At 41.2% G+C, this 19746-nt stretch overlaps 1 protein-coding gene and 1 long non-coding RNA gene across 3 annotated transcripts in view; one reads left to right on the top strand and one right to left on the bottom strand.

Moving 5' to 3' along the window:
- The window catches only part of EXTL1 (exostosin like glycosyltransferase 1), a 48362-nt gene extending 34042 nt beyond the window's left edge, over positions 1–14320 (bottom strand). The window contains exons 1-2 of one of the 2 annotated variants that reach the window (XM_087939661.1): positions 13375–14315; positions 11958–12791 (exon numbers count right to left, since the gene is read on the bottom strand). In XM_087939661.1, the coding sequence (XP_087795787.1) occupies positions 11958–12622 (665 nt within the window). In that variant the 5' untranslated portion in view covers positions 12623–12791; positions 13375–14315. Of the gene's footprint in view, positions 1–11957 lie in introns of both variants that reach the window. The other variant, XM_026702567.2, reaches the window with a different exon arrangement.
- Positions 14321–14436: 116 nt separating this feature from the next.
- On the top strand, positions 14437–18889 carry LOC148124897 (uncharacterized). Its single transcript, XR_015744733.1, has 3 exons — positions 14437–14533; positions 18482–18581; positions 18768–18889. It is a non-coding gene; the product is annotated as an uncharacterized LOC148124897 (long non-coding RNA).
- Positions 18890–19746: the final 857 nt, after the last annotated feature.

Below are 19746 nucleotides of genomic sequence, written 5' to 3'. Positions count from 1 at the left end.
AACCACCGGGCCGCGGACCGGTACCGGTCCGTGGAACATTTCCTACTGGGCTGCCGGTTTGCTGGGCGCCACCATCTTGTTTGATGAGAAAGTGCTTCCGGGTGAGCTTTTCCATTTGGAAAGTGGCATTCGGGTCCTGAAGGAATCCTCGCGCCTTAGTTTCATCGAAGGGGGGGGGGCTTCGAACGAAACTAAGGCGCGAGGATTCTTTCAGCACCCAAGGCAAGGCGAGCCGAGCAACCGTCCCGAAGCCGTCCCGAAGCGAAGCCCATCGACAAAGGTACAAAGGAGGAGTTGAAGGTGGCGGGGAGAAGCGGGGGACGGCTGGCTGGCCGGTCGCTCGGCTCGCCTTGCCTTGTCATGCGTGCTGATGCCGGTACTGGGACGCGGATTATTTTGTGATGCCGGTACCGGGCCGCGGCACAAAAAAGGTTGGGGGCCACTGCCCTACAATATGTAATCTGTTCTTCTCCTTCCTCTGAGCAGATGCTACCAGATATGATGGACTCCCAATCTTATCATACTCAGGCCTGCCAGGTGAGAATTACAGGGACTGTCATCTCAAACTGCTAAAGTGAATCCTAATACAGGTAGTCCTCGATTACAACCATAATTGAACCTAAAAATTTTGTTGCTAAGCGAGATATTTGTTAAGTGAGTTTTGCCTCATTTTATGATCTTTCTAGCCACAGTTGTTGAGTAATTGCAGTTATTAAGTTAGTAACACAGTTGTTAAGTTCCCCATTCACTCTGCTTTTCAGAAGGTCGAAAAAGGAGATCAATCACATGATCCCGGCATACTACAACCGTCATAAATATGAGTCAGCTGCCAAGCATCCAAATTTTGATCATGGGACCCTGGGGATGCTGCAACAGTTGTTAAGTGTGAAAAACAGTCATAAATTATAACTTTGAACAGCCACTAAATGAACTGCTGTAAGCTGAAGATCATCTATTCAAGAGGCAGTTTTTAAACAGATAAAAAGAAATTTAGAAATTGAAACGTGAGACTCCAGTATATAAATCTATATTTATGAAACAAATATAATAAATACCATAACTATAAATATTTAACAATAATATTTGATGCAGAAATCATCAAAGTCTCCAAGGCTTACTTTCTTCCCTCAGAAGAAAGAGATTCATTTCTCTCTCTGATCTCCAACCCCAACAGGAGGCTCCATTATATTAAGATGCAAAGTACACATCAAGAATTTCTCGTGTCGGAAATACCTAGCGTGGGGTCAGCGGTTAGCCACCCCTATTCAATCAGAAACTTCTCCCGCTCCCAGTTCGTCTCGTCAGCCGACAATTCAATCTGTGGCTCCTGATCAGATTCCATCTACTTTCCTACCGGGTGTCCTGCACGCATCCCAAAGCAAATCTATTGGAAGTGATGTTTTCATTAAAAGAGCCCATATGGCTGCTTTTAAGCATTATTCCGCCTTTTTCTGCAGGTGGTTTGGCAGAAGGTAAGGAGATCTGGTGAGTTTCTCCCTTCGGAGGAACCAGCTGGTGCAAAAATAAAATACCCTTGGCTACATCTGAGAGAGAAACACAATTAGTAGGAAGAAGACTCACAAGGGACTCTTCAGAAATCACTCTTCCTTTCCCTGCCTGGTAATTCCAGAAGACCTCTCCTATTACTGAGTAACGATTACTCTCTCCCAGTTATTTACTCTGGCTATACTGTCATAATTCTCTTTAGAGCAAAGCTGCTTAGTAAAAAAAAAAAAAAATGGGCAGAGGAAACTTCTACTCCTCTGAAGACCTAGAGAGCTCAACACAAATTGAGGAATTGCTAGGACGACGGTCGGTGCACAACGCAAAGGGACGGATCACAGCCTGTAACAGCCGGCTGCCTCAGTATCATCCACCTCCTTAAAATCAGCAGAGAAAAGAGCGACTTTGCAAACAAGAAGTTCAGGAAAAGCCGCCGCGGCTGCATTAGCCTTTTAAGTGGGAAACAAGGCAGAAATGCTGAAGATTGGTATCAGGTCCCTTGGCAACTGTCGCAAACCTAAAATAATTCTTGCCAGCGCACAATTCCCACCCTCGGTTGGGGAGTGCTTACTGAGAAGAACGGGATGGGATTCTAGATCTCCTGTTGTGAGACTACAGGTAGGCCTTGACTTACTACCACAATTGGGACAGGAACATCTGTCACTGAGCGAGGTAGGTCTTTTGCTATGGCCATAAAGTGAATCACCATGGTCATTAAATGAATCCGGCTTCCCCCTCCCCAATGACTTTCATCATCTTTTAACAATCCTATAATCCCTTGTGGGATTATGAATGGAGCTAGCAGAATGTTTAATGGCCGGATGCCCTTCCTTTCACCAATGTGGAGTTTTGTTCAGCATCTGGGAAGATCACAAATGGTAATCAGATGACCTTAGGATGTTTCAACCATCATATATACATGTTGGTTGCCAAACGCCTGAATTTTGATCCCATGACCGTGGGGATGGTGTGATAGTGTGAGGATTGGTTGCAAGTCACTTCTTTCAATGCCGTTGTAAGTTTGAACAAACGGTTGTAAGTTGAGGACTATCTGCAAGCACAATGAAGGCTGTTAAGCCTACGGAGTGGAAGCCAGCAGCAGCAGCAACTGCTAAGGCTATGAAAGAGAACACCTGTCATGGAGGGAGAGGGGAATGACATGATACTGCAAGCTACTTCTGCTGACTGCCTACAATTTGGCAGTTCAAATCCCATCAGGGTCAAGGTTGACTCAGCCTTCCATCCTTCTGAGGTTGGTAAAATGAGCACCCAGATTGTTGGGGGCAATAGGCTGACTCTGTAAACAGCTCTGAGAGGGCTGTAAAGCACTATAAACTGGTATATAAGTCTAAGCGCTAATGCTATTTAGGAGGGAATCACCTGGCTCACTTTGAATATGGTGATTTACAAGTGAATATTGAGTATAAGCTTAAAATGAAGGTCCAGACAAGGTGGGGAGAAGCGCTGAAGTGCCAATCAGCAGCCAGGGGTATTTTTAAATCCTTGCACGCAACAAAATAGAAACTGCTGTGGATCTGGCAGCTCTTGGATGACATGTGTGATGCATTCAAAAGCAGCATCTCTGTTCATATTGCAGCCTCAGTGAGCATCTCGGCTCTTGGCAAGAAGATGGATTCGTCCCTTCTTTGCAAGGATGCGTCTTTGCCTCCTCTTGGGCCTTTTGTGCAAAGATACACAGATATGAAAAATGCACCACCAGAAATGCTTGGGCTTCTTTTGATCTTTATATCCTTCAATATAAATCAAGATACAGATTTTTTTTTTAAAAAAAAAAAAATAAGTTAACGAATTCATCTACTTTCTCAAGATCCTTCTAGGGCCCCAGCAAAATGTTTTTCACACCTCTATCAGTATTTTCCAGCTGCAAACAAGATCCAGAGGAAAGGGGGAAGGGACACGGATCACATATATGAAGAAATAACTGAATCGTTCCAGGACTAAAGTAGAGCCTTGATTTATTTATTTATTTAAATTTGTGTCTTGCTTTTTCGCCATGGAATTCAGTTTGCACCTGCAGAGGTGCCTCTGCTGCAACCCACATTTATCTTCCTTCATTAAAATATTGACTGGCTTCACACATTAGGCTAAGTTGCGGCAGTCTGTTTAACACCTTGTTTCTCAAACTTGGCAACTGTTAAGATGTCTGGAGTTCAACTCCCAGAATTCCCCAGCCAGCATGCTTTCAGATGTGTGAACCTCAACTCCCAGAATAGGATGGGATGGGATGGGATGGGATGGAATAGAATAGAATAGAATAGAATAGAATAGAATAGAAAATACAGAATAGAATAGAATGAAAATACAGAATAGAATAGAATAGAAAATATAGAACAGAATAGAATAGGAATAGAATAGAATAGAATAGAATAGAATAGAATAGAATAGAATAGAATAGAATAGAATAGAATAGAATAGAATAGAAAATACAGAATAGAATAGAAAATATAGAACAGAATAGAATAGGAATACAACAGAACAGAACAGAACAGAATAGAAAATACAGAATAGAATAGAATAGAATAGAATAGAATAGAATAGAATAGAATTCTTTATCGGCCAAGTGTGTTTGGACACACAAGGAATTTGTCTTGGTGCAAATGCTCTCAGTGTACATAAAAGAAACGATACATGCGTCAAGAGTCAAGAATCATAAGGTACAACACTTAATAATAATTCCCTATCCAACAAGCATTAAACATCTGTATCTTGCCAAAACTGTATATTTTAGCATATAGCATATCCAACACACCAGTATTAACCGAGAGAGAGAGAAAGAGAGGGAGGGAGGGAGGGAGGAGGGAGGAGTGATTTCCAACCTTGGTCCTCATTCCCTCTACAACTTGTATGGGTTCCCAATGGATCATCCATCATTTCTAAATCTTGTGAAATGACATCGTTGAAAGCTGCTCCATTTTGATCCAGGCCTACGCGGAAGGCTCCAACTTGCAGATCATATTCTCCAAATGTAGAGAATAATCAGATCCTCAAGATGGCGATGAGATGGAACACACACACCCCAGTGCCAAACAACCAAGAAGGCGCCCTCGAAATACATGGCAAAGATCGTTCATAGAAGACTTAAAGACTTTAAACATCCCGTGGGGAAATGCTGAAATATAGGTAGTCCTCAACTTACAACAATTCATTTACTGACTGTTCAAAGTTACAACGGCACTGAAAAAAGTAACTTATGACCACTATTCACACTTACTACCATTGCAGCATCCCCCAGGGTCACATGATCAAATTTCAAATGGTTGGCAACTGACTCACAGTTATGACAGTTGCAGTATCCTGGGGCCATGTGATCAGCTTTTGCAACCTTCTGAGAAACAAAGTCAACAGAGAAGCCAGATTCACTTAACAACTCAGTTACAGAATGATAAATGAAATAGTGCACTATGGTATAAACAAGAACGTAACAGTTATAATCATGATGTATAACACTATGTAGATAATTCCCTATCCAACAAGCATTAAACATCTGTATCTTGCCAAAACTGTATAATAGTTATAACTAGGATGTTTACTATGACGTTAAAAAAGGGGATTTGATATAACCAGTACACGGATGTTGTAAAATTGGAACTGTGATTGAAAATAATGGAAAATGAAATAAAAATATTAAAAAACAACAACAACCACCCAGTTACTAACTTCACTGCAATGATTCACTTAGCAACTATTGCAAGAAAGGTTGTAAAATGGGGCAAAACTCACTTAACAAACGTTTCAGTGAACAACATAAATGTGGTTGTAACTCGAGGACTACCTGGACTTGCCCAAAACTGAAAATACAGGAGATCCCTCGCTGTCTGATATACTACATAGCATGGGAGGATGCTAAATGCACCCAAGGGCATTCCTCCTGAGCCAACGGATTCCTTCCAGCTGAGTAGCACTGCCCCAAAGTCCTTGTTGTTGGTTGTAAACAGCCACACAACGGCAGCTCCAGACCCAGCAAGGGAAGGGATCTCTCAGACATACTGTACACATCTAACAAGTCGAATTTGGCAGCTTTCCTCTGCTGCTCCAGCCGAGGCATGCTCTCATCTCGCTGGTTTCACACTCCACAGGAGATCCAAAAAATAAAGCTTAGCTTGCAAATTAGCCAACTGCAGCCTCGTTGGGCAGGCAAATCCAAGGAAAAAGAAGGGAAAAGAATCAGAAAAGGGTCCCCCCCCACACACACAAATGATTAATAGTGTAAATCTATCTATGTACTCAGGCTTCAGTATAATCTATGGGTTCACACACTGGGGTGAGCCATGATTTGCTCAACCGTGTCTTATCAAATACATTACAATGGGGCAGCTTTACCCAAATAAACAATGAGGGGTTGTGCCGAAGGCTGGGACTGGACGGCTGCAATCACAGAGTTCAGATATGTTTCCTTGTCTCTATTTTCACCTGCTCTATTTTCATAAATGTAGCTAGAATTTCATGGAACAAGAGCTAAATTTTCCTTCCACAGGTTTTGCAGGGAAAATCTGGGAAAAACTACTATAATTGACTTGAATGCAGTTTCAAATTACCAATAATCAGTATATGTATAGATGGGTTTTGATTTGGCAAACTGGTAATGAGAACTAGGAACTTGTTTTTATTCAAATTAGTACATTGTCACTTCATGGGAAACAACTTGATTATTGATTTAAAAATCTGAGTCAAGGGTGACAATTTATACTGGCGCAAGTTTTTTATTATTATTATTATTTTGCAAAATTATCGTTTTTCACTATTGTGGCTACAACTACCATTTTTATTCAAGTTTTAAATGTCCCCTTATAAATTTGTCTTGCATAGTTTATGGTCAAAGGGAAAATAGTAAAAGCTTTATTCCAGTTATTTATTAGTTCTTCTCGGAACAACCGTCCCCTCTCCAAAGCAAAACAGAAGAAACCCAAATTAAGCAAAATCTATACTCACAAATTGGACACAGCTAAATAGACAGATAGGGAAAATATTTGCATTTATATGCCCTTACAGAAATTCAACAGCAAAAACTGCCAGATTTAAGGTCTTAAATATCAGAAATAAAGAAACCAAATTAAACATTAACTGGAAAACACTTTCACACTCTTTGGTCCATCGTGTAGAAAACGGATTGAAAATCTCAAGTCTATAAAACAAATTACACACTACATATCTTCCAGGGACTTGTAGTAAAAATTGAAGTATATGCTAAAGTGAGATAAAATCAAGAGCTTTCAGTCAGAGTTAGGCTAGCCCTAATTGTTCAAATAAAAGGTGAAAGATATATGTGGGTTAGTTTCACCCAAGAGAATTGGTCATGCATACCAAGATTTATTACTGTTGTGAAATTCAGTATAATATAAAGTTCCTTGTCTTTTAAGTTAAGACCATATTGCTCAACTCTGCTTCTGGCTTTCTTGCACATAATGAGAAACTACAAAGTGCAAAATGAGAAACTACAAAATGCAAAGGAAGAAATTATAGTTTAAGTTCCAACTCTAGTCCTGGATTGCAGACCAAAGGATAATATTTCACTTACAACCAGTTCCTTAATGATTGTTCAAGATTACAATGGACCTACTTATGAAACAGATTCAAAATTAACACAGCTGCTGCTCCTCCACCAGTCACGTCACTGAAACCAGGTTGCATTTTTGACCTTTTTATTTATGGATTTGTATCCCGCCTTTATTATTTTTACCAATAGGCAGCCAATATATGCAACACACCTTCCTCCTACTTTCCCCACAACAACAATCCTGTGAAGTAGGTAGGGCTGAGAGAGAGTGACTGGCCCAAAGTCACTCAGCTGGCTTTCATGACTAAAGCAGGACTTGAACTCATGGTCTCCTGCTTTCTAGCCTGGTGCCTTAATCACTAGACCAAACTGGCTCTTCCTTAGACCATTTGCATTATCCCGCGGTCACATAACTCCAATTTACAACCCTTTTTTTGTGCCAGAAACTGCCTTTTCCTTCTGGTTTCTGGCAACAAACTACTATTACAATGGACAATGGATTAACTTAACAGCTTCGAGGTTCACATAAAGACTACGCCGTTTGCTTATGGCCACCACTGTTTAACAAGTGGCACAACTTACAACTATAATTCTTGACTCGATTATGGTCACAAGTCAAGGACTACCTGCAGTCTGATTCTTTTTCCAGTCTTGGGTTTCTAATCGGACTTTCAATACGGTTGTACTGTTCTGCAGAAGAAAGGGCAGTTGGATAATCCCAGGACATTTCCAATAAGAAGCAAAGTAGCACAGAGCAGCTCAGTGAGGGAGATATAGTACAAAAGTAACCCTTGTTCAAATAAATCCTGGTTTATGTGACAGAATCTGTCACAGCAGACCCATTCCCCCTTGCCTACATATATATTAAAATGACACACCAGCACTATGGTATCTAGGAAGCAGAATAAGTCCCAAGCAATATTTCAACACCTCCCCCCCCAATAATAATAATAATAATAATAATAATAATAATAATAATAATAATAATAATAATAATAATAATAATAATAATTCATTTCTTCTCAGCTGCTTTTCCTTACTCACCAAATCAACATTTCCAGTTCTGGATTGTTACCTGAATCATACAAGGCAACCATTTAAACACTCACAAAACCACATTCTGCAATACTGATGAAATAGGAATAATGTAGAAGAATCTTGCCCTGGATTTTTCTATTATTTCAAAACTTTCAACTAAATCTAAATCCGCAGTGAGACTGAAACTCAAGGGTCTGGTTGGAACATGCATTCCAGTGTGACATGAATGACTGCATTCGCCCATTATGGTGAGCCAGATCATGGTTTATTTGGTTTTATTTTTGCATTTTGCACGAACACAACCACAGTGGTTTCTATACCATGGGTTATGGCTTAATACATTGTCTGAATCAAGCCAAAAGTGATTTATTCAACAGCTATGGATACCTAAACATAAATCTGACAATCAAAGACTGTGTTACCAATAAACAAACTGTGGTTTAACAAAATGGTTGAACCCCTTGTGTCCATATGACGAAACCAGCAAAGATCAAGCAAAATGAATCTCCACGTCTCTCACTTTTTCCAGCACATTTATGGAGATAAGATAGTTAACCTATCTGTCTCGGAGTCACAAAAGCAATGTGTGCATGTGCAAACTGGCCCCTCAGATTAAGTCTTATCAAATGTGTATTGGTAAAACCACTACAATACTCATTGCATTTTCTTTGAATTCTGGTAAGGAATGAGTCACACACACACACACAAATGGAAACTGATTTGGTTAGATTATCTGAGTTTTAATGAGGTGATGCCTGAAAAAAAATCCCTCTGTATTATCTTTCCCATCCAGAAAACTGAGCAGTGACATATAACGGGATAGCGTCAAAGAAAAGGAAGCTCAGAGAAATGACTCACCATCTGTTACTCTCCCCAAAATCAAGAATCAGTTCTATATCAGCACAAGCCCACAGAGTTCAAGATTTCTCAAGGTGAGAAGAAAAGATATAAAGCAACTTTCTTCTCTGATTCATCAAATATCCGGTGCTCACATCTGCTTCTTCCGCAGGATTTTTATGTACTACCTATCTAAGCGGAAGAATAGCACGCAGAAGATGCATTGCTATGCATACAAACATATACATGTCCAATCCATCTCCCTTCTCTTCCCCATCATTTTTACGTCCCTTTGTTTCATTTTCTGGACTGAAGACCCTTGGGGGGGGGGGGCAGATATTCTTTGAGACATTGGGTTTTGGTCTATTAGCCCCCCCTTTTTTGCATTCATCCCACCCTCTTTCTGTAAAGCAGCTTAAAGAACAGAGTTTTAATAAGTTTGGGGAAATACCACATGCACTGGGTCTGGAAAGAGACCTGTGCATGTTCAAAAATTTGTTTTCACAATCTGTAAGAAATCCAAAAGTTCCTTCATAAATATCACCCATGAGGAAAAAATATCAGATACCAGTTCCTTGAAGTACAGCAATGTTATTTGAGAACTTCATAATAATAGTGCACAGATATACAGACACACATATTAATGTCTGTGGTAAACTGGTGGCCAGAAAGTCACCAGGCTAGAAACCAGGAGATGGTGAGTTCTAGTCCTACCTTAGCCAAGAAAGCCTGCAGTGTGACTTTGGCCAATCACCAGAAGACTGTAAGCTCTAGTCCCGCCTTAGGCATGAAAACTAGCTGGAGGACTTTGGGCCAATCACTGTCTCTTACCCCAACCACCTCACAGGGTTGTTGTAGTGGGAAAAATAAGAGGATGAAAGAGTACTAGTCATTTGGGGCTATTTATACAAATTATAAAGGTGGATTATAAACAAATATGAAATGTTGAAGGATGTGGAGGAAGCATATAGAGAAAACATATATACAAGTATAATAAAACCAGGGAACAATTGTCTTTGCATCACAACAATTTGCTTTTTCTGACACTTGAAATCCGTCTCTGTTTACCAGAAGATGGGACTGACTGACAAATGAGAAAATAACAGTCAAATGCTCAGAATACCAAGAACTTAAAGCCATGCTGATATAACACTCTTTTATTTTATGGCATTAAGCAGCAAAAAGTGTAAGAAATATTTCTAAAGCAGAATCTTAGAGTATGTTATTATATACACATTATTGTCATATATTTCATCTAGAAAAAATAGAAAAAGGTGTCATGGAAGGACCCTTGCAGATTTTTTGCTTATCAATCAAAAGTAATTATTTGCCCTGTATAGACATTCTTAAAAAATAAGAGATATATGGTTTCATTACTATCCTACAATAACGACATGTTGATCAACCTTTCACACAAATATCCTGCACACAATTATGCACTCAGGTTCAGCCTATACCCAAGGGTTAAGACAGGGTGGATTTACTTATAACATTATCAACAGATTTGTGCCCTAACTTAATCAACAAATTCCCTCACCTTAGGCATGAAAAACTGGCTGGGTGACTTTGGGCCAATCAGTCTTTCAATCCAACGACAGGGTTGTTGTTGTGGGGAAAATAGGACAAAAAGTATATTTGCAGCCTTGAGTTATTCATACACAATAATAAAGGCAGGATAAAAATCAAACAAATACATTTTAAAAATACACTTACTGAAAAAATGAATTTGTGAAGACACGCAATGATAAATAGAAGTCCAATGCCACTGTACCATTGACAACTGGATAAACATTTCTTTAAAAACTGAAAAGACGACTCTTCAAGAAAAATCAAGGGAAGGATAAACACGACCCCATAAAACCAATGAACTTCTCCTCCTTTCTGAACATAATTTGCAAGATACGTCAATTTCAATAAATCAAATATGCAGATTAGTGGAAGATTATAAACCAGCTGTTGCTTCCAAAACTGAGCATGAAACACTAATGTATGCATTTAACACAACTCCTTTATTACAGTGTTGTAAATGTCCCATGCAAGCTTAAAAGTCACACAGAAGTCTTCAAACTTAGTTGTTAAGAAACCCAAGTGATGAAACAAAAGAAATGATTGCTTAGCTATTTCTACTGACCTTTAGTTTAGTTTAGATAGACAATGCATATTGCTTCAGCCCTACAAACCATGTGAAATACTGAGAAAATCCAACATTTGCACGCTGAAATATGGAGGCATCAAATCTCAGAAATAGGGGGGAAAAGAAATTAATTTCTTGGGTCTTTGTCTTTTATCCTACAAAAATGGACTTCAACAATTTCAAAGGCAGGAGTCCTTATACCATCCTGAACAAGAAAAGTTTGGACAACCGTTTGTTCCATATAGTACATTATAAAGACTCCTGACATGAGCAAGGGATTGTGCTAGAACAATCTTGGCTACTTTAAGATGTGTGGACCTCAACTCCCAAAATTCCCCACCTTGGCTGGCTGGGGAATTCTGGGAAATGAGATCCACACATCTGCCAGGGTTGAGAAACAGGGTTGAGAAACATTAGGTCATTAGAAGACCTACAAGGTCCCTTCTAGCCCTATGATTCTATGAATCACTATTTGGAGAGAAATATTCTAATCTACATACTCTCAAAGCCACTTTTCATTTGACATTTTCCAGGCCTTTTCTGAAAGTGAAAAAGATTAGGGCAATTTAGCTCTACTAGTTTGAGCAAACATCCTAACGACCCTCAAACCCAACTTACATAAGGGGCAGAAAACGAACAAGGTTTTCCACATATATCCCAGTTTTTAACTATAAAATCTCTATAGTATTTGCATTTTTTTTAAAGTGCTGATTCCTCTAATCTCTATAACCCAACAACTAAAGTGGTTAGAAACCCATCTGAGCTTGCCCTAAACATTTCAATACCTGAGGCTGAAAACATTGCACTCTATGCCGTTATAAATCGGGGACAGAATCTATTAAACAATCATTAACGATATTCAACATTTAGTGCTTTGCGAAGTCCCTCACTTTCATGAGGCATTTCGGAGAGGAAAAAGTGTTGACTTACTTTTCATACTCGATATTATCTTTGTCACATCGCTTGTCCTTGTGCTTCTCCCAGTCTTTCCCATGTCTGCATGTGGTCAGAGAAATAATATCTTTCCCATTATGGATGTGGCGGAGAGCATTCCGGGTGTCGGAACCAATGCCGGTCAGGTATCTCTTCCCTTTAAAAACCAAGAGATACTTTTTCTTGGGTGGGAGAGAAGTCTTGTATAACCAGCCTCTTTCCCCACCTTTCTGGGGATGTTCCTTCGAAAACAAAGGGATGGAGATATCAAAACCAGGCCGAAAGTTCTCGACATAAAAACTGGCTTTGGCCAGGATAGCCTGTCCAATGTCAAAGCCCAAGTCTTCAGTGTAATTAGGCCACGTGCCAGAATACAGGTTAAATATGAGGTGGTTTTGTCCGTCATTCCAAAGCCGGAAACCTTGGATTTTCTCGTTGATGTTATGAACATATTGTATGGAGAGATGGTCCCTATCCAACGTGTCGATGTTTAGAACAAACAGGCAGGCCTCCTCTGGATTGGAGGTGTAATAACGGGACTCTTCAATGGAGCTGATGATTTTGAGGTAACTTTCGGACACAGGATCCCCTCCTTCCGGGGGGTAAACGAAGACTTTGAACCCGTGTTCCCTACATTTAGAAAAATCAAAGCAAGTCTCCATACGGCACCTGCTGTTCTTGTAAACACTCAGCTTCAACTGCTGCCGGCTTTGGGGAGATTCATCCCCGTGGCCCCTTTCATTGCTCTGGAGCTCCTCAGAATCTGCGAAGTTCTTGAGAAGAATCTCATCGGCCCAATGAGGCCAGGTCTTTAAGACTTCAGCTTTTTTGCTGGAGAAAAAGGCAAAGTGTCTTATTTGGTCTCCTCCAAACAAAACAAGCAGAAGCCACGTGGCCAAGAGAGTCACGAACAGGTATTTTTTCTTGGCCTGCATGGGTTCATGCAGAACCCACCAAATCCTTATTTAGAAAGGAAATCAATCGGATCAATACAGCAATCCAGAAAGTGAATTATTCAGGCACAAGGGGGGACTAACTTCATTGGAGAGAAACAGGAGCTCAAACCTCGGAAATGGAGTCTAGAATGCTGCAGACGGCACTTTCTAAGGGTCCAATTTCTCTCCCCATTTTCAGATATACCCTAGCTTTGAAATGCACCACACCACTGTCACGAGTTGATTGGGTGGCTTCTTCAGTTCCAACAATTTGGTGTGGTTCTGAAACCTTTATCATATATATAATCTTTATTCCATATTTATTTCAGGCTGGGTAAACAAGCCTGAGTTTGATTACTGGTTTTTTTTCTCTCTCTCTTTATCACTTCCTGGTGCTTTTCTTTTTAAATCTTCAGTGACTGCCCTATCTTTTCCCCCTGAGGATTAGAAAAAAAAAATCGGTCATTTTATCAACTCACCCTTCCAGTTTGTGACTGTACTGGGTTCTTCTTTTGTTCTGCTATCAGATTTGGCCTGGCACAGCCCCCAGCAGACAATCCAACAAGTAACAGATAAAAAGTCTCATGGGATGTTTGATCCTTAAAAGATCCTTAATGGAGAATCTACCTTTCTAACCACTCAGAAAATTGGTTTGAATCCTATTTTATTTTTTTTTTGCTTTAAAAGAACAGATGAACCAAGCGACTGTCTTCTACTCTTGGAAAAAAGGCAAAGAAACACTTACAGTCCCTAATTTATTAGATTCTTGGCACCAAGTGCTTTCCGATGGAGACATTTCTCTGCTCCCAAAGAAATAAACTCAAATCTTCACCCATCCAATAATCTTCAAGCCAAGCCATGTATTTTTCTGCGGTTTTCTTTTGCTGAATGAGTATAAACTATTCCTTTAAAGATAGGACTTTCAACAAGTTTTAACTCTCAACCTTCAAGCCCTCCCCGGTTGATCTTTCCATCACTTTCGCTTTTCTGGAACCCAGTTAATTCGCTCAACCCCTCCTTCAAACCTAAGTTCTTTTTTGTCCAGGTGCGGGTTTTTAATGATGCCTTTTCTCTCTTTGGCCGGAAAACTGGAGCTTTCTGCGCTTTGGTGCTTGTCCTTGGGTCATCCGAGGATTCTTCCGAGGCTCAGAGGCTCATTTACCCCGGGAGAGAGGGAATCAATCCGGCGGGAATCTCAGTGCCCTTAAGCGCACCTTAAAGCTTCCCGTTCGCCCTTCCTTCTCAGTCCGTTCTATCCTGCATTGTCCGCCCTGCCCGGCTTCCACGCCACCATCAATCGCCTGGCGAAGCCACAACCATCCACCTTCTCCGCCGCCCGTCAATCAGGGCATTGCGCGTCGCCGGTCCAGCTCTCGCTTTCCACCGCTGCGCTACCCTTCCTCGCCCGCCTTCGCAACTCAACGCGCAGCGTCCCACTTCCACCTTCACAACATTCCACCCGGCCCCGCCCCCTCGCTTCTGATTCGTCCCCGGCCCCCTCAAAGGGCGTGGCCGCTGCCTAACCCTTTCCTCCCCGAAGAGGGAAAGAGGGAAGGTTGCTCGTTGGCTCTTCCTGCCTGCCGCGCCCCGTCCGGGATGCTGGTCCGCGTGGGAAAATTGGAGGGCCGCGTTCTCCGGGTGGGGTGGGAGGAATTCTGGTCTCCAACTCGGGAGGGACGCTGAGAGTCGGCGTGGATTACTTCGGGTCGAGCCTGAGCCTCCCAGATGGAATGGGTTACTAATACTAACCTAGTCCGGGGTTTGGGGAGCAACAGTTGCCCATCAGACAAATAGAATAGAATGGAGCTGGAAGGGACCTTGGAGGTCTTCTAGTCCAGCCCCCTGCTGGAGATCCTATACACCATTTTTGTATTTATTTATTTATTTATTATTTTTGTCAAGGGATTGTTAGATAACAGGCATAAGCATGGTTTTGAATACATGAAATGGATGCGAATAAAAAAGAAACAGGACAGGGACGGTTAGGCACGTTGGTGCGCTTAATGCACGCCCCCCCTACAGACCTCTTAGGAAAGGAGTGAGGTCAATAGGAGACAGTCTAAGGTTAAAGTTTTGGGGGGTTGGGGAAGAAACCACAGAGTCAGGTGGAGCAGGGGTCTCCAACCTTGGCCACTTTAAGCCTGGAGGACTTCAACTCCCAGAATTCCCCAGCTGGCTGGGGAATTCTGGGAGTTGAAGTCCTCCAGGCTTAAAGTGGCCAAGGTGGAGACCCCTGAGGTAGAGTATTCCAGACATTCTGGGAGTTGAAGTCCTCCAGGCTTAAAGTGGCCAAGGTTGGAGACCCCTGAGGTAGAGTATTCCAGACATTGACCACTCTGTTGCTGAAGTCGTATTTCCTGCAATCAAGTTTGGTGCAGTTTATCTTGAGTTTGTATCTATTGTTTGCTCTTGTATTGTTATGGTTGAAGCTGAAGTATTCATGGACAGGTAGGACATTTCAGAGAAGTGGCTGTCTAATCTCTTAAAAACCTCCAAAATGCCCAATCTTCACAGGACATGGGTGGGATTCCCCCCAAAAAAAAACATTATATAGAATTGAATAGAGTTGGATGGGACTTTAGAGGTCTTCTAATCCAACCCCCTGCACAGGCAGGAGCTCCAATACTATTTCAGACAAGAGACTGTCCAGTCTCCTTAAAATCTCCAGTAATAAAGCAGCCACAAGGCCAGCTGTTCCACTAGTTAATTGTCCTCACTGTTAAGAAGTTTCTCCTGAATTGCAGGTTGCTTCTCTCCTTGATTAGTTTCCATCCATTGTTTCTTGTCCTGCCTTCTGGGGCGTTGGAGAATAATTTGATCCCCCTCTTCTTTGTTTGTCAAACATGTACAAGATAAGTACAGGTGTGAACATAAACAAGAACAAAGGAAGTAAATACAGATAAATGGGGACAGTAAGACGGACGGTAGGCATGCTGGTGTGCTTATGCACGCCCCCTTTAAGGACCTCTTAAGAATGAGGTGAGGTCCACAGTAGACAGTTTGAGGTTGAAGCTGTGAGAGGTTGAGGCTGTAGCAACAGAGTCGGGTAGGGCGTTCCAGGCATTAACCATTCTGTTGCTGAAGTCATATTTTCTGCAATCCAGTTTGGAGTGGTTTACCTTGAGTTTGTATCAGTTGTTTGCCAGTGTATTATTGTGATTGAGGCTGAAGAAGTCGTTGACAGGCAAGATGTTGTAATAGACAATTTTGTGAACTATGCTTAGATCAGACCCCAGGCTCTTCTTTGTGGCAGCTTCTCAAATACTGGAATACTGCTATAATGTCACCCCTAATTCTTTTCTCTAGCCAAACCCAAATCCTGCAGCCATTCTTCATATGTTTTAGTCTCCAGGCCTTTGATCGCCTTAGTTGCTCTTCTCTGAGCTTTTTACAGCTTTTTTGTAGTATAGTGACCAAAATTGGTTGCAGTATTCCAGATGTGGTTCTTGCTTGGGTTTTGTAAAGCAGTACTTTCACGTGATCTTGATTCACCACCCAAAGGGCTCGTTCCAGGCTCAAATTATCTTATTTAGGACACATACTGTGAAGACACACCTCTCTGCAGGCCCTAGTTCTGGGAAAGATGGAAGGTAAAGAGATGACCAGCAGGAAGGTAGAGGCTTATGGTTATAGTGTCCATGGAGGCATCCTTGGAAGCCATGATGAAGGACCAGATTAAGGACTAGCCATGAAAAAGGTCTATCCATGCAGTTTCCAGTTGATGATATGTCTATCTCGGACACATCATGAAAAGATCCAACTCTTCAGAGAAGTCTATGATGCTTGGGAAAGGAGGAAGGAAAGGGAAAAGGATGGCCAGCAGTGACACGGAAAGACTCTGGCACAGTGCCAAGAAGTCCAATGTGCCAAGAAGACCTGAAATATCAGGTTAGGGACGGATAGTCATGGAGAAAATATATCACTGTGGTCACGAGGAGTCAAAATGACTTGATGGCACATAATCATTCAGTTCTCCATTAGGAAGGTGGCAGATTGGCATATGGATTTGAGTTTTAGTAATATTTATACATTAAAAGAAATGAAGAGTACATTGTAATTGTAGAGCAAGAGTTGAACTTAAGTTTCATTTATGTGTATTGTAAAAAATGTCAGACTATTTATATATATTTGTTTCTGTATTTCTTATTTTTTATATTTGTATCTGCTTTCTTTTTATATATCATGATATATGCATGTATATGTGTGTGGCCCTACTCCATGTTGGAGTAGCCCCCAAACACACCCTTTATATTTAAAAAATCCAAACTATCTTGATAATTGTGCAGTTCCCTGCCTACATCTTTACTTCATCATTCCAACATGGAGTAGGGCCACTACTTTTACAAACACTGCTTTTTAAAAAAGTATAGGTCAAGACTTCATTGGGATTACCTGTTATAGTAAACTTTGCTTCTGACTCAGCATTGCACAGGTTGCTTTTAAAATCCTGATATTGCATTAAAAGCTACAAATTGCTTAAGGGAGGGTTTGTTGAGTAATTACACATGGTTTGATTGACCAAAGCTAAGCCATAAGGCATGTTTGGTTCCCATAAAGGGCTCCTGAGGGGTGGTTTCTAAGCTGTTTAACCCAGGGGTGGGATTCAATTTTTTTTAACAACCGGTTCTGTGGGCGTGGCTTAGTTGGTGGGCATGGCTTGCTGATCATGTGACTGGGTGGGCGTGGCCAACTCGATGTCACTCACATCAAGGGGCGCTTCTCCTCGCCTGGCCTCTCAGGACAGTGGGGATGCTGCAACGTTCGTAAGTGTGAAAAATGGTCATAAGTTACTTTTTTCAGTGCCATTGTAACTTTGAATGGTTACTAGTTTTAGACCAAAACTCAGAAAGAGTATGTAAACTCACGTTTGAATGTCAATCTTTCTAGCTAGCCAAGAAGCCTTGCTGAATGTCACTCATCTTGGTTCCTTGTCATTAAAAGCTTCTTTCTGGCAACTCTGCTTCAGTATTCAATTATTTCTTCAAAGTGCTAACTCCAACAGGGGAGCATTTCCTCCCAACAGCAGTGTAAAAAGCTTAAAACAACCCTTCCCCTTTAAGAAAGTACCAGCAAAGGAAAAAAAAACCTCCTTTGGAGACATTAAGTCTAGGCATACTGCCAAGAATGCAAGAAGGGTGGAAAAAAACAAAAGGAGATTTCTTCCAACAACCGGTTCTCCAAACTGCTTAGAAAGTTAACAACCGGTTCTAGCAAATAGGTGAGAACCTATAGAATCCCACCTCTGGTTTAACCACTGGCAATAATGGCTGGAGATTGATAAGGAGAAGGATCTTAACCTGTTTCTATTTCTATTGGCCTTTCTTGCTTTCTTCTTGCTAGCTAGATATGCTATACTTAGTATTAAAAGTTTAGTTTAAATATTATTTAAGTTTCTGTTTTCCCCCCCTGCTCTTCCAAATCTAGTTTGGTTAAAAGTGAGTTTTTCTGGACTCATGCATTTCTTAATAAGTCTAGCTTTTGCTTCAAATATATTAAATGTCTGCCTGTATCCAAGAAAACTATTTTATGAGCATATTTTACTTGTTAATGGAATGTTGGCCATTTGCATACTTTCTATTCTTTCAGCACCCTGCTTACGCTCAGGAACACATCCTCTAACAAGAACTCCCGCTGAATTAAAATCAGCCGTGATAAACCAAATCTCAACTCCATCTTTCCAGAATAGGTAAGACTAACAGTGCTCTTCCTGTTCTGTATCTTGAAGGAGAGATACAGAACTTCCAATAGCAATAGCACTTATATAGCAATAGTACTTAGACTTATACACCGCTTCACAGTGCTTTACCGCCCTCTCTAAGTAGTTTGCAGAGTCAGCATATTGCCCCCAACAATCTGGGTTCTCATTTTACAGACCTCGGAAGGATGGACGGCTGAGTCAACCTTGAGCCCGACAGGATCAAACTGCTGACAGTCGACAGAATTAGCCTGCAATACTGCATTCTAACCACTGTGCCACCATGGCTCTTGCGGGAATTCTTTGTGTTTTGGGACATCTGGTGAGTGCCAAATCTCCAGGTTGGGAAAGACAGACTTAACATATCCTTCCTCTCCCTCCTTCTATGCACCTTGTATACCTGAGCTCTTCTTTCCATAGTGCATGGCCCCATGTGTCCTGGTCCTCTTCAACCATCCTGTTTGCTTCAGGTCAGCTTTCTTCAAAAATGCAGTACAGGTGAAATGCATGTTATCCTATCAAGGGCTTAACTTTCAAAGTTTTGGAACTATTGCCACATTTGATGTCTGTAAAATATTGGAAGAAATCCAAAGCTTAAGACAGTGAATTAATTCCCCTGTAATAAAGTTAGCATTATGGAATAATGAAGGGACCCCACTACTTGGTGTGTAAGATTTCTGTTTTAGTTACATGCTAGCTCAGTGCTTTGGGGCCAACTACAAGCTAACAGTGAGCTTTGTTGTATTCTTAACCATATAGATTTTCTAGAAAATCAGGATGCAAAAATCTCGATTTAAAATTAGCATGCAAGTCAGGAATATGACCAGGAAAATTTAAATTTAAGGCATAAAAGCCCCACATGGTCTCAGGAATTCTTTGCCTGTGCAAATTGACCGTGCTGGTGTTACAACTACACTTGACGTATGACTTTGAGCCCAAAATTACAGTCATAAGTTGCAGTGGTCATTAAACATGTCACTACGTGACCAGGTCCCATCTTACAACATAAATGTTGGTTTCTGACAGAAAACATAAATTGTAATCCTGTGACCTCGGGACATGGCAAATGGTTGTAAATGTGGGCTAGTTGCCAAGTGCCCCAAATATGATCATGTGATCGTGGGGAGCGGGAAGGGTTGGGCGGCCATCAGAACTT

Source organism: Pseudonaja textilis, chromosome 10, assembly GCF_049901715.1.
Source record: "Pseudonaja textilis isolate UNSWEBS1 chromosome 10, rPseTex1.2, whole genome shotgun sequence".
In the NCBI taxonomy this organism is placed as follows: Eukaryota; Metazoa; Chordata; class Lepidosauria; order Squamata; family Elapidae; genus Pseudonaja; species Pseudonaja textilis.
The sequence above is the reverse complement of the archived record's forward strand: the minus strand, read 5'-3'. Positions and strand labels throughout refer to the sequence as shown.